A 17,491-nucleotide genomic window follows, 5' to 3' on the forward strand; every position below is an offset into this window, starting at 1 on the left:
ACCGTGCCTTGGGGCACTTTACCTGACCTCAGAGATCACCGGTTGGCCTAGGACCTTAAAATCGGGTGTCAATCTATGCGTCTCGTAACGGCACACGCGCTCGTTTTTTTCCGCGACGCGCTAGCTCCACCAGGAGCGAAACGGCGGGGGGGGGTTCGTACCCCCCCTCGGTCGGCGCGTATGTAGAAAACCAATAGGTCCGGCCTAACAAGCATCGTTGTAGGTACTTATGCTTGAGGATAAAAAGTGCCGACGCTACTGATTGCCATTTATTCCGAATAACGCGATGCTCTGAAGCGGGATACACACGGCCGTCCCAGAGACCACACTCTACTAACACAACAGGCCGGCCGTCCCAGAGACCACACGTTCTAAGTTCTAACACAACGGGCCAGATCTCTCAGAGCTGCGACAGCCGGCCTCTATCACCGAGTGACGTCACCAAATGACGTCATCAATCACCAGGCGCCGCTCTCCGCTCCAACCACAACCAGTTTCTGAAACGTGTATATGACGTCATCGATTATACCTGGACGACCACAACCTTACGAACGGTCTGGACTGATCCCTGACTGTCTCGTAAACCCTTCTCCGCCGGCTCCCACCGGAGGGATGAGAATATAACTGCACCAAACTGTATAACTCACATCACCTCAGACATAACTATACGACATCATCGACATAATCAGCGGCATCCCCTGTCAGCCATGCCGCTATTGCACTAGCGGAGACAGTCGTTGGTCCTTGGCAGCAAGCATGTTCCGTTTCAGACAACACTTGCAAACATGAAAGGCATATTGATGGGCTCTAACATGGTATACGCGACTACATTTAAGAAAGAAGATGAGAGAAAGACTGAAAGGACATTACCCCATGAAGCAATATAGCAAAAGTACAACAGTCACTCTGATTGGCTTCAAATTGGATCACAAATCCTATTAATTAGCAACACCTAAATCAATCCTTCGGTAAGTTCGAGCAAACCAAAGCCCAATAAAATAAACACTACCTACAGTATATGGAACCAGCGACACTTACACATTTGCCTCGTGTGCATCAGCACTAGTCGAAAGAAACATTCTCGCCTAAAAACAAGGAGAGATATTCTTCCACATTATCGGTGGCACTGAAGTTCATACCACGACCTGGATCACAATATGCAGGGTTTTACGTGTGCTGAATTCTTTCAGCACCACTGAAGAGTTCACTCCTATCTAAACTCATCACTGTCCGTTATAGACCGGTCTGAACAGTTCATGTGCAAGTCAATGACGACTTGCCTCTGGTGGTCGCCTCGACCAAAAGGGAGACCAGCTACTTTACATTGCATAAGGCGGTAGAGATGTGCCTGCTTCCTGCTTGGCGTTGAGCTGATCGATACAGGTCACCGACGTTTCACTTGACCTTTGTGTCCTGTCGAGGTCTTCACTGACCCATCATCCACGTCGGAAGCAGCACGCTACCAACAGGCCACTTAGGTCAACAAAGGTCACACGAACGCCTGTCCGGTAAGGTCAGTGCATTGATTCACTGATCATCTCTCCATCCCTCGGCGGAGGTCACGGCCGTGACCTCCAGGTCAGCTGAGGCAGAGGTCACAGCGGATCAGGCCGGACTGGTCGCAGGCGCCGCAGCGCAGCACCACCCACTGCTCGGTGAAATGGTTCCGGTGGCACGACTTTTTGGAGCCGTTACACGAGGTGCAGGGCAGCATCCGGAAGCCGCCGCACTTGCCGCACGAGCTGGGCGGTCCGACCATCTGTAAGGTCACACAAGGTCACTGGGGGTCAAGCGGCGCCGCACGGGCGATGCAAGGTCAGCAATATCGGGCTAATGTTGGCAAGGGTGGCGAAGCACGGCGCGTGACTACTGAGAGCGCCCTTCCGGGTGACTGAAACGGCCGTGAAATGACTGCCGAAAGGTGATACCCAGAGTGTCGGCTGAATTACCGATTGCACAAGAGTTTATGACAGGGAGTGGGCGTCAGGGGATGTTGATATCACGGATATACTGCCCGATGACCTTGCGCTTATACCGGAGCACGAAACCAGAATGTGGAAGTCACGAAGTCGTTTGGCACGGCAATTTCGTTACCATTAGCTATCTTTTGGATCTCATGAGTGTGTTGCCATAGCTCATCGATGAGAATCAGCTTTCATAAATTCAGCATTTAATACTTGCCCAACGCTAGACATCCAAAGCGCTCAGTCATAACAACTTTCACAGTCGTCCAATCGGAACGATTTGTAAGTTTGAATCCATCACTCAGCGTAAACAACCCGGTTTCCACGATGGATGATGGTCTGACCGACTCGCTAGACCGATCCTCAGGCCTCCTCACGCCACCTGTCACTTACCTTGAAACGTTTGAGCATCCTGCGCAGCTCTCCGGTTTCATTCAGACGCTCCACCACCTCGGCTCCCTGCGAACAAAAAAGAATCATCAGTCTCCCGTCTTAGCAGAGTCCAAACTCGGACACAGGCTACATCGGGGGTGATAGAAAGCGGGCCGTAGTCTCGATCGAGGTGGTCTATCACCCATCCTCTCGTGCATGTGACAGGGCAGAGCTAATGGAGAGGTTAATGGCTGGAAATGTGCCGCTTCATTGTCATTTTCGGGGCACGCTGGAGCTTCCTTTTAGGCCAGGCGTGCATCTGAATAACTGGTAATAGGAAAGACATTGATGGCAAATTGGTATTGTCGAGGCGGGTTCCATGAAGAACTGGAAATACACATTCATTGCATACAACCGCGGACCAGACGCCAATTACTTGTCGGTATTATATCCTGATTCGTCATCTCCGACAAGTGTACACCTTTGATTGTCATCAGTGTGGACGGTAATGAGCTTATCCAGAAAAGTTGCACCTGATCTCAGTTGTCATGTGATGCAGGTGATACACATGCTGGTGTCATTGACAGCGCCGAGCAATGCCCGAGGCGACGTGGCGCTCCACAGCGCCGAGCGATGCCCCGGGGCGACGTGGCGCACGTGATGCGTGCCACGCTCTCCGCTCTGCTCGGCTCGGCGGCCCGTTACATCGCCCTGGTGGTCGGGAACGGTCTCGGCGCCGGCCGGCCGATCCCGTCCGCTCATCAGCCGGCCGGCTCCTTCGCTCGGCGGAGAGACCGGAGAAAGTCTCATGCCGTTTGGTGACGCGCGCTTCCGGAGAGCGACGACGCTGCGGTCTGAATGGGCACTTGTGTGAGCCGCGAGATGGGAGGGCTAGTGGGGACGGTGTCGGGCAGGCGGGAATGACAGGAGATAAAAACGAATCAACCGGAATCGGTATTGTGAAAGAAGCTTGGTGAAACTGCTAGTTCGGTAGAAGTGATATGTTGTGACGGAGAGTTTCGAAATTCCGTTGTTGAGTGACAAGGGATCCGTGAATTTTGTCAGAGCAATGCTTTAAGTTCGATAGTAATGCAACACCTAATCACCATGCGGCTTCAGGGACCGTTATAATTCAGTGCGTGTTCCGTTTTCTCGCTGAAACACCAGTGGGCGATAAGAGTACTATAGTATCAGCGATACAGACTGTACTGTAGTGTACAGACTCCTTTCAACCCCAGAATAAAACATATATTAATGTTTGATGTGCACTGTGCAGCATGCAGAACCGCAGCCATGGCAGTGTCGCATGCCACCTGACAAACGAGATAAAAACGACCACAGTTTCACCGCAAATTTTATTCGACATGTGGGACACTTTCTCGGAAAGCTTACTGTTAGTGTTCAAACACCAGATCCATCATTGCTCACGCAAAATTAACGGCTTTAGTGAGTCAGCAGCAGGCGGGCGGAGGCTGGGAAAATCCCGGGAACGTGATGTGTCCATGGTCGTGCTCGGTCTCTGGTGGGCTGATACGGTGGCCGACGTACATACCAGCTGGTGTCAGCGGTAACGGGACACGAGGTAACAATGTCACCCGGTGGTGGAAACAGTCACAGAGACCGGCATATCACCTAGCACGGAGGCACCTCTGCGCCCGGCGCGGGGAGAAACGCGGCAGAGCTGGAAAATGGCCGAGAACGTGGTCACAGTTTAATGACACAAATGTGATAAAATCAGGACAGATAGTACGGCTGCACGGGAAAAATGACAACCGTAGTGCATTGAGGTCGGAACGCGTGACGTTGATTGATTTGCATGATGATCTTGAGTTTTACTGGCTATGGCAGACAATCACAATGGTCCATGTGATTATCCAAGACAAACGATCTCTGAATTTTCTTTGAGAGTTGAGACCGTCTCATTTTTCCTCGTCATCATATGATGGTAATTTACGTGTCAGAGAACTTGGTTACTGCACTTTCTGATATACAGCCCACGACTCACTGCGTGGTAGGAAGGCATTTCTTTTTGATAAAACCGAGAATATCTCGAAAGCAATGTTATTTGTCGATCCGAGCTCATAGCACGGAGACGCGCGATGCCTCTCATTCCATTGGGTCTAAATACCTTCCGACATGCAGCCTACGTCTTTGTATAATGACATCGCCATCATGGCAAGTTCAAAACACGCATAACGCAGAACCAGGGCGGAAACGCAGGAGCACTTCAGTCTTTCATGATTCATGTCCTGATAACGTGCAGTGGCGAGGTTACAACGCAATGTCTCAATACCACGTTTTCTGCAATGAGAACTCTCGAGACGTTTTATGTAAGCCCATATTAGATGTGCTGCGAGTAGCAAAGCCTAAGTATAATTAATTGTTCACTTGCCGTTTTGTCATTGATAGTATCATAGATAGTATCTACTATCTGCACTTATTGCGTATGAGCACGCGGTTAGACGCACTCAGACGCGCATTGTTCCTGTACGCTGGGTGTTACATCCGTCACGGAACGTAGCCAAGTGTCACGCGCCGGCCTCCAATCGAGCCGTGACGCGTTACGGAAATTAGCCCCCGGGTCACGCCGCGCGCCGGGGAGCCCGCCGGCGTCACGTGACGGCCCGTGCACACCGTGACGCGCTACCGTCATGAAATTGTCGTGACAATGCCATGGCCGACGGCGGCTCAGACACGAGGCGGAACCCGACCGTCCAGGAGTCCTGACCTTGCCACGGGCGGACACCGGAGCTCGTGTAATGCTGTCCCGATCGGCGGCAAAAACTTGCCTGGCCACCTCAGCTGAGATGTCCCGACTTTTTGTGGTTTTCGAGCAAGGTCAGCTGGCAGTTATGAGCGGTACCCATGAGAGGTAAACCGGAGATTGAGTTCTTGTCACTATTATTTTGTTTATAGCTGTGTTTGTCGAGTGCACGTGCTCATATATGTCCGTATGGAAGGTGAAAATGACTATTTCCACCAACAATATGAAGGGATTGAGTCCAAGAATCCGACCCTCAGGGACCACTGCTGGATTGAAGGTGGTCGGCGCCTAAAACCCGGTTATGCAAGTAAATGTCATGCTTAGTGATTAATTTCGATCACATCCTTACATCTCTCCCTAGTCCCTACTTAACGGTACATCGATCTTGGCTACCTTTCATTTGTCAAGGGCAATAAGGCCGGATCAAACAACGTCAGGCACTTAGTCGCGATTCGTGGCACTCGTGTGATAGGTATATTTTGTCAAGACGTTTAGTTATGTCGGTATGGTAATGATGTCTTATAAGTTGAATTAATACGCGGTCGTTGTGACATTGCCAATTTTGCTGTCTGATAGATCGTGAGGCAGCAGTAGCTTCAGCAAGGAGGCTTACTGTGAAGCGTACATGATCGAACAGGAAAAAGTTCTCGGGATTGAAGTTCGCCATTGTCTTACACCATGTAAACACCAAATAACAGCCGCCTTCTTAACATGATACTTGCTTAGTATCAAAGCATTGCATGTGACCGACCCATTGCCCTACCTAGCAACGATATCATTTAGTGGAAATGTTAAACTGATTGCTACAGATTTTCTGATAGATGCTTGCTTCCCTCGCATCTGGGTTCTTGCCATCATGCTAAAGTTCAAGTAATCGGAAGCTATCAACGCTATCAGCAATGACCTGCATTTATGGGCATCGAATGATTTAAACGGTCGTTTGGTCTCGTGACGACGCTGCGGCAGGCACTCACCCCGAGCAGATTTCCGTCAATGAACACCTGTGGCGGGGTGACGCGGTCGGCGCCGAGCCGCCGCTGCAGCTCCTGCTGGTGGTCCACGCTGAGGAACAGGTCGCGCTCCTCGAACTCGGCCATCAATTGACGGAGGATCTGCCGCACGCGCTGACACTGCTGGTAGGTGGGCCGCACGATACCCATTGAGGTGACGTAGACCACCAGCCGGCCCTGTTCGCGAACCTTCAGCGCCTGGGGGCAGTCACAGGGGAACGGTGGTGTCAAAAAGGGGTCCTGGGGGTTGATGCTATGAAACGTTTTGTAAAGTAATATCTGCGTTTTATTCGGTTGAGTCGTGTCTTCTGGGTGGGAATATATGTTTCATATCCACATGACCGTACACACTTTCCATGTAGAAGAAAACATCGCTCTATTCAAGTTTCTCGTTTCCCTAAAGTACAATACGAAATAAATAATAAAGCTTCCGATGTCCACACGCATGGTGGGTCGCAGATGGCCAATTACCTTAGAAACATTAGTTACGCTCCAATTCGTCAAAAGCATGTTGATGATGGAGGCTAGAGCTTCAGCCTTCATTTCCTCTTATAAAAACAGATAACGTTTAAAGATTATTCAATAAATTGAGGAAAACAAGAAAGAGTAGAGGATTCAACTAGAAGTGATACTTAACAAACAAGTAAAACTTAAAACTAAGATCAGTAACTTTACTGCTAGGTACACTACGTATTGACAAATAAATTAAACAAACGGTATTCGTCAGATAACGTTCGAACGTAGGCAAAGGCCGTAGGTAGTAGGAATATATTTGAGAGAAAATGCTGATGTCTGGATTCGGAGGATAAGCCTGACATTATCATTAAATCACAAAACATCCGTCAATCCTGGCCATCAAGCCTCACTATTAGCTGATGCTCGAAGGTCCGTGGCTCCAGTACCGACTCTCATGCCGACACCAGTGGCCCCTCCTAAATGAAATTTGGTCGACAGTGAAAGCTATCTGCCGGCAGTGAAAGTTATTTTGTATTTTATGTGCCGTCGCGCTTCCCTGAACTCACTTCAGGATGATGTAAAATTTTACATCATAGGTCTATAACCGGCATGGTAGCGACACCATCCATTTTAAAGACAAAAATCAGAGAGCTCTGATTTTTGAGTTCTGATTTATATTTCATAGCTCTATGAAATATTTTCCGATTTCGAACATTGTGTAATCCGAGGAGCAGACACCTTCACCTTTATCGCACCCCCCCCCCCATGGCCTGTGCACGAATTTCACGCATGAACGCATCTTACTTTCTTGTGGAATTCATGAATGTCAAGTGCCAACCACATCACACAATCTCGTATCATCAACTCTCGAGTGTCGACATTGGACTGCCGCACCTTCACTGCGCAGCCGTCGCGTTCCCTAGCAACAGACTGCGGCCGCTAACTCTCGGGGCGGTGACCCTTGCTGTCAGTCTGACAGGTCAGTCAGCTGACTGACCGGGGTCTGTCACGAATCTCCTCCTGCAAGGTCACTTGGAACGGGTGGCCGGGCCAGGAGCGATCGCTCAGGAGAATTCTCGACCGGGACGTGCTCGGCGTACCAGAGAGGTGAGGTCACTGACGGACGCCGCCTGAAGAGCGGTGAACGGTGGACAGGGGGGGGGGGCGATGGACGGTGGACGGTGGGAGGTGAAGGTGGTGGACGGAAGCGGTGGACGGCGAGCGGTGGACGGGGGGGGGGCGATGGACGGTGGACGGTAAATGAACGGTGAATGGTTGGTGATGGGTGATGGGCAGCAGTTGGTAACTGGTGAGTGGTGAGAGACTTGGCTGGTGTAAGCATGAGATATCAATAAATATACAATGCATGCGTATGCAGAGAGGTATCGTGTAGGGTCTTGAGTCAACCTTCGTCTTTTGCTCTGCTCAAGTCTGGCCTCGACAGTGATACTGCTCGGAGTAGCGAGGGTAACGCACCCAAGCTCTTATAATTTACATAACCCATGCTCAATGCACGATTGAACACTCCCAGCCACATATACTCTAAAGTCACACGTTGCACAACATCCATGGCTAAATGTGGTCAGCACCAGAGCTCCACGCTCACACGTTCAAATCGGAGAAATAAAATTACGAGCCAGCGGAGCAGAAGATTGGCCCGTCCGCGCGCCTTGACTTGTGGTGTTGAGATCGGTTGCGCAACATCGCTCCAGGCCTTCACCCAAATAGTTGGGCGCCAACCGTGAGCTGTCAACTGAGGACCGTGAACGATCGGTGCCGCATTCCATGTAATTTTCGTTTGGTGTCAGAAAACGACACCGGGCGCGTACTCCGTCCAGGTTTTACTGTGGCCGCTCCGTCCACTCAATATACCCTGGCTCCGTCCCACTGCCTGGATCAAGTGCCGAAGTCCCAGAGGAGGTGAGAAAATTCACTTCAAACCGGGTACCTCCGGGTCCAACATCCCCAAGCGTGAAAGCTGGTCCGGGAAATTGATCCCGTGGATAAGTTTCGTGCTATTATCTTTATTCTTGACATTAGTTACGCCTGATGAACACTTGATTCCAGATCCGGACACACAGTAAAAACCGGTCTTTGTTGTGTTTGGAGGACACCACTACTCGTCACAGAGCGACGATAATCGATTGATTCTCACTTTCCATCCGTTATGCCGACCAAAAATAGTCTTTTGTGCGCGGGCGGCAGTCGGAGAATCATTCCTTACTATTTTGACCAAAAAAGGCCCGGCGCCCCGCCTGGACGCATTTGTTAGCTCTCTCGGGACGCCACAGGTTTGATTCATCATCTCTCGGGTCGGCTATCTATCGGTTTTCATCTCGCTCCATCACCTCCCATCCGACCCCCGCGGCCAGCCACCGGCTCTTCACCTCTTCTTCCTTCTGCGCCGTTTTTCGGCAGCAAAGAAGCGCGACAAACCAACCGGAGAGAGAGCGGAGTGATTTGGCACAAAAGCGGCGCAGCTTCGGCTCGGCCGTGTGCAGAGACAAGGGCGGCTCAAGGTGAGCCTATGACGTCACAGGTCCCGTGACCGGTGGCCGGTCCGGCGGCGGTCCGAGCTTCGGTAGCGGACCGGCCGCCGTCCGTCCCGACAGGGTCCTGGTCCGCAGACCAGACGGAGAATTACAACACACTTTCTACTGGGTGGAGTTGGCCCCGAGCTTGTTTTAGCGTATCGTGGTTGAGAACATGTTAGAAACTAGGAAGTAAACAGCAGCACAAGATTATTCAGCTTTGTGGTTTCTGAATAAGCAGGTTGTGAGTTTTATCAAATTAGGCACAATTTTGCAGCTTTCCCTCGCTCGGACGGCACCCGTTCTGCCCCTGGGGAGAGATTAGGAGGATGCTTGTTTCTCGAGCACAGGTCATGACCGCAATATAGGCTGCCCAGTCGGGGGCCACACAAGCCCTAGTTAGGGCCGCTCCAGCGTCTGCAAACGCTTAGAAAACCAAGATAAAGTCCCACTCGACACCTTCATGGTCAGCCCAGTATGTCATGCGTGTGTAACACGCTAAGGATAGCGCGCCCCGTCCATTATCGAATCGCCTGTCAAGTAAACGTCAGGCTGCTAATGACCTATCTACGCCTCGTTGGTATGTCACGGGCTAAAAACTCTGCCACGAGCACCGCCGCGACTCCGCCCCGGTAGTCATGGGATCATGATCGTCACATCGCGTCACCCGGGGTCGTCACGTCACGGCTCCCGGCAGAAGTCACGGTCACGGGGGCCAGCCGGCGTCACGGAGCTGCCTATCTGAGCCGCCGGCTCGGCACGGTGCCCGGGAGCCGAGACCGCATGCCTCAGGGCAACCGCAGGTCATGGCCCGCCCGGAACGGCGCATCGCGACTCGCGCTACCACTGCGACTATCACAGAGTCGCGTCATAGGAGCGAGATCTTACACACTTCATGAGCTGCATTCCAAGATACGGTATTTACAGCATTGGGCCCAGGTGCATAAAGATAGAACTCGAGTTGGAGACGAGCATTGGCGTAGTATTTACTGGAGAAACTTCTGTGATCACTGGGGCATTCCACGATAGATCGTAACCAGGCCCGTCACCCTCATCTCTCAGATTTTGATGAAAATCGGTCCTAGAGGTAATCATAGGCTCCAAAGACGCCTGGCAAAATATCAGACTTCTCAGATCAAAACTTTTTGAGTTATATTGCATAACATTTTTTAACTTCGGTATGTAACGGTGAGTTTGATGGCCTATAACTCAAGAACGGGTTAAGCAACCAACAAAAAGTAAACAACACTAAGCTTGCGATGAATCAACAATTAATATTACTATTTAAAAATTCCAAAGAAAAAATTTCATTGTTGAGCAAAAACCTTAATATTTTTTCATTTGCCTCTAATGACTTTTGGGACCAAAATTTTTCACATTTTTATTTTTTCAAAATAATCTTCATGTCATTGCAAATCGACATGCAAAAAATTAGAAAGGTGTTCTTTCTATAAGTTCCTCATTTTCCTCAAACAAAATGGGTTTCGGAGGGGTTGATACGACCCCAGCACGCCGTTTCGCTTCTAATAGAGCTAGAGCCTCGCAGAAAAAACGAGTGTGTGTGCCGTTACAAGTCGCAGCGATTGGTACCCGATTTTAAGGTCTCAGGTTAACCGGTAGCGTCTGAGGCCAGGTCACGTGACTGAAGTTACGGGTTCGGTTTTTAGTAAATAACTTCGCAAAAAATGGCCGCAGAGCCGCGATTTTGGCATCATTGTGTTCGCCTAGCTCAGGTGCATCGAATGGTATACTTTTTGCTAGGGTGAGGTCAACTTAAGTAGTTGACCTCGGGTCAAGGTCACGTCAGAGCCCCTCAGGTCACGAAGCTGGGCAAAGGGTATCATATGGCATATCATTCGATTCGGAAGGTCTTCCCGAGTCCATTGGTGGCTTTCCCGACTCTCTAGCTCCATTTGATCGGGAGTTATTGACGAAAAACTCGTACGACCCTAGTGACGTCATAAATGACGTCACGCAAGGTTAACAATGCAAAAGTAAAGCATTGGACTTTGCAAGGAGTGCATGAAATCACGATACCATGTACGTGGGATAGTTTTAGATCATTCTCGGTGCCAAAATAACAGTTTTTATATTTCCCCATTGATTTATAACAGTGATGTCACGTGACCGACCTGACCTCATGTAACCTTGAAAAAATTCCCAGATATACAAGTTGTGAGACCTCTGGAGGACACCATGTATGCGTCCTGTAACTTTCATCTCGGACAGCTATGGTCATTGGCGTCCAAAACAATGTCAGAACCAAACAGCCTTTTTCACCCTCGCGCTTATAGGAAAGAGGGTTGAATGAACCCTCTTTCCACTTTTTTCAGATGACTCAGACTTGAATTGAAATTTCAGTAACCCGTGATGTCACTAGGCAGCTTTACCACGCCATTTGTAAGCTCCCCTCCTGAAATCACTATTCGAAACCGTTATCGTGACGTAAAATAAATACATTTATAGAAAGAACACCTTCCTAATTTTTTGCATACTTCTTAACAACGAGCCAAATATTTTTTTAAAGAAATAAAAATTCAAAAAAAATTGGTCCCAAAGTCCAAAAAATACAAATGAAAGAAAACTCGATATGTCATATATCAAAAAAGCGTATTTTTCGAAATTTCAAAAATACATATTAATCTCTGTTTCATTGCAAGTTCAATGTTATATGTATAACATTTGGCATTTGAATAATCCGTCTTAGAGTTACAGCCCGCCAAACTTAGCGCTGCAAAGCAAGATCCAAAAAATGTTACACACCATAACTCAAAAAATACTTATCTGATAAGCCTGAAATTGTTACAGGTGGATTCAGAGCCCCTGATTACCCCTGAGACCAATTCTCGTCAAATTTCGAGAGATGAGGGTGTCAAATTGGAAAAAAGTGGTACGATCTATCGTGGAATGCCCCCACTATCCGGAACGTTTGGGCCCTTATTGTCATTTTTAGATCAGGGCACCGACTGGTAGAGTGCCGCTTATGTCTGTGTCTATCAACGCCACCGCAAGCTCTAGTGAACAGAAGCACCGTGCTTGTTTTTCCTCACTGATCGCACCGATGCCTGGCTGATCACATTTTCACGACAAATGAAATGCATAGATACTCATGCTCGTTTGAAAGTATAAATGAAAGCTCATAGCGATTTCCTTATTATAGACATGCGACGCCAGGCGTCAATGTGTCATTCGTAATCAGCTATGATATCAGATAGATAATATCTAGGTTTTTATCGGCAACCACCCCAACAGCTTTCCCAAATATCGATGCTGTCATCAGATATGTGCAACTTTCCCGTTTGGATCGGTAATGCGCCGCGCGCACACAGCTATTAAGCTCCAAGTGCACAGCAAATACGCTCACTAATGGCCTCCCCAGTACGACCTGACCCCGGCCAGTTCTTATTACCACCTGCCCCGCCCGTCGCCGACAGGGCCTTGGGTGTGGCCGCGCCAGGGAAAGCTCGAAATCGGGCACAAACAGCTTCTTATGGCACCGGCCCTGCGCGGCAGCGACTCGACTCTGGTTCTCCACGCTCGGCTGGCGCGGCCCCCGTCACGTGACCGGGCGGCGCGGCCAGGCGACAGGTCACGTGATCGGCTCGGATCCGGCTGGGTTTTCTCTGTGGGTCAGCCTTGTCGCCAGCGCCGGTGCAGCCGGCCGGCCGGTCATGATTTCCAGCCGAGGTGAATGATCGACCTCGTCCGGGGGGGGGGGGGCAGACACCGCGCGTGCACCGACACTCGATTGTTGCGCGTGGCGCAGTTAAAGGGACCCTCCCACCTTAACATTAGTTTTGAGTTGAGATAGCCAAGTTTGCGGCCAGGCTCAGAAACCACCATTTATCCTGGTCACAACCCCCGCAGCTTTATGGTGTTCAAGAAATTTCTTCCCTTTACTTGCAGGGTGGGACCAGCGTGGTCCCTATCTCTTAACCATTACGGGAATCTGATGACGTCATCAGGCTTTCGAACGTCCGTTAAATGTTTGACTAAAACGTTTTGTAGCACGCGGTGGTATATGCTGCTTTGCGCGCAACAAATGCCGCACTTTCAAATAAAGTCGCTAGGAACAGCGGAGATCCCAAAAAGTAAACAAAAGTAAAAGTCTAATATCTTGAAAACCGGTGAATATTTTTCGATGAAATTTGGTAGATATTCGTTTTTGCTCTTTCTGAACCGAGCGACATCACTTTCATGCCAATTGATTAACTTTTTTGAAGGTGGGAGGGTCCCTTTAACGTGGCGAGTAATTTGGGTTGGCGTCGTGGTGCAGTGATTGAAATAAGGTTAAGAAGCTGTTAGGCATTCGTGAGATTGAGATGGGATGAAAAGACGGCAGATAAAACGGCGCAGGAGTGGCACAGAGATGTCGAAGAGACAGCTGAGCGACGCATGAGACGCGAAAGATATAGGTAACAGAGATATGATATGAAGAGAAACAGCGGAAAGACAGCGGAGATATTGGGAGAGACAGCTCAGAGACAATGGAGATATGTGAAGACTGTTGATAGAGGCAGAGACACGACTGAGACGGCTGCACAGGCCGTGACAGCCGGGAGGGATAGGCACAGGAGACGCTCGGCATAAAGTGACTCATGACTGGGGCGCGAAATAACGGGACCGCTGGCGGCGGCTCGTCTGAAGAGGGGCTGCAGAGCGACTGGCGGTTTTTAGATCCATCGTGCAGGCAGGCTGGAGCCGAATTTGTCACCACTTGGTACGGTTCACATGGAAACTGTCACTGGGCAACGAAGAGATGCTCTGTGCTAAATGGTAAAAACGCTAGGGATAACCAGACCAGACCAGATAACCAGATAACCAGACGCTAAAGAGAGGGGGAGAGAAAGGGTGGTTTGTTGGCCTTGGTTTTTTGCAAGTTTGTGCTACCGCAACAATGTCTATTGTCTGAGTTAGTGTCATGTATTTTTAGTGGTAACGGTGCATCATGGGCACGATGAATCTTAGAACGGCTAGCCAGTTGACGAGATACTTTTGAAAGGACCTCATGTATTAAATGTTCTATGTACCGTACCTACACTTATTTTAGGTCGTTGATGTTAATTTATTGTACCTTCTGGCAGCTTAGATTTCGCTTTCAGCTATCCCCAAATCGAGCTGTAATAGGGCTGGTCTGACCGTCTCCACTCGGTTGGGTAACTTCTGTGGAGGGGCGGAATTCAGCCAACTGTTGAAAGTGTCCACTGAACGGACACGCCCTGTCCCGTTTACCGGCCTCAGCTGGCCTCACACGACCACTGTCAGTGACCGCAGCCCTCCTACATATGTCTAGGAGCAAATAGCGAGCATCGAATCGGCTCAAACCGAGCTTTGAACGACGGTCGTCTCAGACGTTCAGCCACTGTTTTGACTTACTCAACCTCTACAGAGAGCATATTTGTTAGTTTGGCACAGTGATAATGACCCGCTGCATTAATGCAACCATTCGTATGGAATATCATGTTTGAACTTGGTCTAAAAGTCTAATTGGTAATAGCATACGATACAGGTATGCGTATTTCGTTTGTCCGTATGAATACCACGTGCATATATGAATGAACTGTGCATGGCCATTAGCTTATTGATTAGACTAATTGCGATGACACATTATCAAGAAACTCGTATACCTATATAAAAAAAGAAATTGATCAAATGAACTTTGTGTTATCATTAGTACCTATCGATATGTGATGCTTACATCAACATAATCCGCGAGGGCGTGACTAATGACTATTGACCGCTTATATATCTCTGAGCTTGTAATTATTTTTTACGTTTTAATGCTTTGAAGCACAACGAAGGAAGAACTGAAACGAGCAAGCCATTAGCAAGGGTGTCATCTCGGTTGTTTGCTAGATTTTTACCTCGCACTTGATGGGCCAAAAGGGTCAGTTTGCTGGTTGTCCCATTACAGGCTTTTAAGTACGATGCGATCCTCCCCAAACCGAAGAGCTATGATTAAAAATCTTAAGAGGCTTCAAGTAAATGCATTCGGGCTTAGATGAAAAGCTTGGGTTAGTGTATTCCCACGTTAGAACGACACGATCCCCGAAGCCCCCACTGGCCACCTACCTTTGCGGTGGAGTTGTCCTGGAGGAAGGTAGCAATCCCGGCGCGGACGCGGTCCTTGACGCCGCGCACCGTTCCGCGGCTGCTGTGGATGGGCGCTGCCGGCGCGAGGAAGTCCCGCACGCCGGCGAACCCGTCGGCCGATTCTCCCTGCTCTCCCCCCGGCGCAGCCTCGCGCAGGTGGAACTGGAAGCCGGGCTCGGGCAGCGGTGGCATGGCCGGCGCGCTGCACGGCCGGCGCTGCCGCTCGGCGAAGGTCCGCGTCTGCACGGGACTCGGCGGAGGAGGCACAGGGGCCGGGCTCTGCAGCTGACGGAGCGCGGCACGCGCTGTCGATGGGTTTGTCGATGTGGAGTCCACGGAGGGTTCTGGAGATTCTGAGGGAGCTGGGGAGGGGCTAACAGGAGGCAGCGGAGCCGGTGGCTTTCGTGGAGATTTGGTCTTGCGTAGGGTTTGCTGAGATGGTATCACTCCCAATGACGGTGAAGTAGCTGAAGAGGTTTGTTGCTTTTCAAAAGAGCTGCCTGGTGACGCTGTTCCATTGGACTTCTGCGCCGACGCTGACTTCGAGTCTGGTTGAGATGGCGACAGGAAGACGGTGGATGTGCTTCCCTGAGTCGAGGCAGAAGCTGGAGGAGCTGGCGATGCTGTAGGCGAAGGAGACGATGTCGGTGACGTCTTGGAAGAAGATGATAACTTCTTCGCTGTCGTAGAGCCTACGGTAGTCGGCTGCTCGAGGGTGAGAAAGACTGTCGAAGAACCCACAGACGACGCACGAGAAGTGGTTGGTGAGGGCGAGTTCTGTTTCGAGGAGTTGTTATGTTTTGGCGTCGCAGACACCTTGACCGTCTGAGACTGCTTCTGGTCACTGAGTGGAGATACCATGGCTTCAGAGACCTGGACCGGTGAGCTTGGCGCACTAGGCACCTTTCGGGCGCTCAGCTCAACCACAGACACGGCCTTCGGAGAAGCAGGGCTCGTTGAGACCACGTTCACCGCGCTCCTGTCCAGCCTCCGCTCTTGCACTGTCTCACCGTTCACAGAGATCACCTGACTCGTCGTTTTCTCCGCCGGCGCTGGAGTCCAGTTGATGGACACCGTCTGTGTTTTCGACGCCTTTCCACCGGCAGACCGAGATTCGGACACGGTTCTGGCTCCGCTGCTCTTCTGAGTGGCTCCCGGAGAGATCGCGGCGCCGTCCGTCGAGCCGGCCCCGGGGCTGCGGCGGCCGATCCGCCTGGCTGGCGGTGAGCTGACCGCCGAGTCAGACGTGACCAGCGACTCCTGGCTGGCGTCGCTGGCGGAGTCGTCCATGCACACGCCCACGTCTGTCGAGCTGCCCTCGCTGTCCATGCCGAGCGAGCCACCGTCGGCCGAGTCAGCCGCCGCGCCGACTCCGCGCCGCTCGTACGGACCGAGACAGAAGCGGGCCGTACCGCGTGCCGGCAGCGGCGGCAGCACGCCGCCCGTCTTCTCCACAGACGTCGGCATCGTCGTCGGCGATGAGGGTGGCGGAGGTGCGCGAGGCTTGCGTCGGTCTGCACTCCACGGCACTGTCTGGACGAGTGGTGGCGACAGCGCGGCCGTCGGCGGCGCTGCCGGCGCCGCTCGCTTGTTCCGCACCATTTCCGTCGCGCTTTCTCGGCGTGAACTCGTCGGCCTCCGACAGAACCGGTGTCGCCGGCGGGCGACCGCGGACGGCTCGGCGAGCAGGGGAGATACGGGTGCACAGGGGAGGCAGGGGGAGCGGAGACTCACCGGAGCTCACCTGGAGCTCACCAGGAGACACGGGAGACACGGGAGACCCGAGCGGCGCCGGCGCCCCGTCCCACGCGGCTTCTCACTGAGCGCCCGCCGTGGACCGTTCCTCGCCGGCCGGTATGTGTCCGCCACTGGCGCGGTGCACCCGAGCACGGTGAGGCTCCCGACTGGAACGGTGACCGCCGCCGCGGTGCACCGTGCCGGCGCCACACTGTGCTCGCAGCGGTGTTTGACGCTCGACCTTCTCCGCTCGGTCATGGTCTTCATCTCAGTCCAGATTGTTTGCTTGAGGTGGCTATTTACATGGTTAAAGAGCACTGGTGGGCTAATTGTGCAGGCTAAGACAATCTTACAGAAATTAAGCACCCGGTTCAATGTAAGTTTGAGGGCAAGGGGACTGCTTTTTCCGAGATGCGCGAACGCGATGAGCCCAATGCTGGGAGACTGCCGTTTAGCATAGAACACTAACACCAAATCGTAGCATGCTTGCCTACCTGCAATGCTTCTGCCTGCATTGCAGAATGCAGATGTTTCCTATGCAGCAAAGACCTTCGCTAGTTGTCC

General features: G+C 51.2%; 1 protein-coding gene across 2 annotated transcripts; it reads right to left on the reverse strand.

Moving 5' to 3' along the window:
• Positions 1 to 253: 253 nt before the first annotated feature.
• Positions 254 to 17,140, reverse strand: LOC122363608 (glutaredoxin domain-containing cysteine-rich protein CG12206-like). Of its 2 annotated transcripts, none has more exons than XM_043333084.1 (4): positions 15,170 to 17,140; positions 6,075 to 6,308; positions 2,358 to 2,423; positions 254 to 1,759 (listed from the first exon to the last, which is right to left on the reverse strand). In XM_043333084.1, exons 1-4 carry the CDS (start codon positions 16,790 to 16,792, stop codon positions 1,580 to 1,582), a joined length of 2,103 nt encoding a protein of 700 aa, XP_043189019.1. In that variant the 5' UTR covers positions 16,793 to 17,140; the 3' UTR covers positions 254 to 1,579. The 2 variants fall into 2 exon arrangements, with proteins under 2 accessions (XP_043189019.1, XP_043189028.1); XM_043333093.1 differs by having other exon boundaries at positions 1,557 to 1,742; positions 15,170 to 17,006.
• Positions 17,141 to 17,491: the final 351 nt, after the last annotated feature.

Source organism: Amphibalanus amphitrite, unplaced genomic scaffold (genome assembly GCF_019059575.1).
Source record: "Amphibalanus amphitrite isolate SeventyFive unplaced genomic scaffold, NRLGWU_Aamphi_draft 000026F_arrow, whole genome shotgun sequence".
Classification (NCBI taxonomy): Eukaryota; Metazoa; Arthropoda; class Thecostraca; order Balanomorpha; family Balanidae; genus Amphibalanus; species Amphibalanus amphitrite.

Excerpts from the sequence above, each read along its gene's own strand:
- LOC122363608 (XM_043333084.1), bottom strand. The coding sequence starts at position 16,792 with ATGGTGCGGAACAAGCGAGCGGCGCCGGCAGCGCCGCCGACGGCCGCG. Across the intron at positions 2,424-6,074 it reads TTGACGGAAATCTGCTCGGG|GGAGCCGAGGTGGTGGAGCG; the intron begins GTGAGTGCCTGC and ends TTTTGTTCGCAG. Across the intron at positions 1,760-2,357 it reads GGATGCTCAAACGTTTCAAG|ATGGTCGGACCGCCCAGCTC; the intron begins GTAAGTGACAGG and ends GTGACCTTACAG.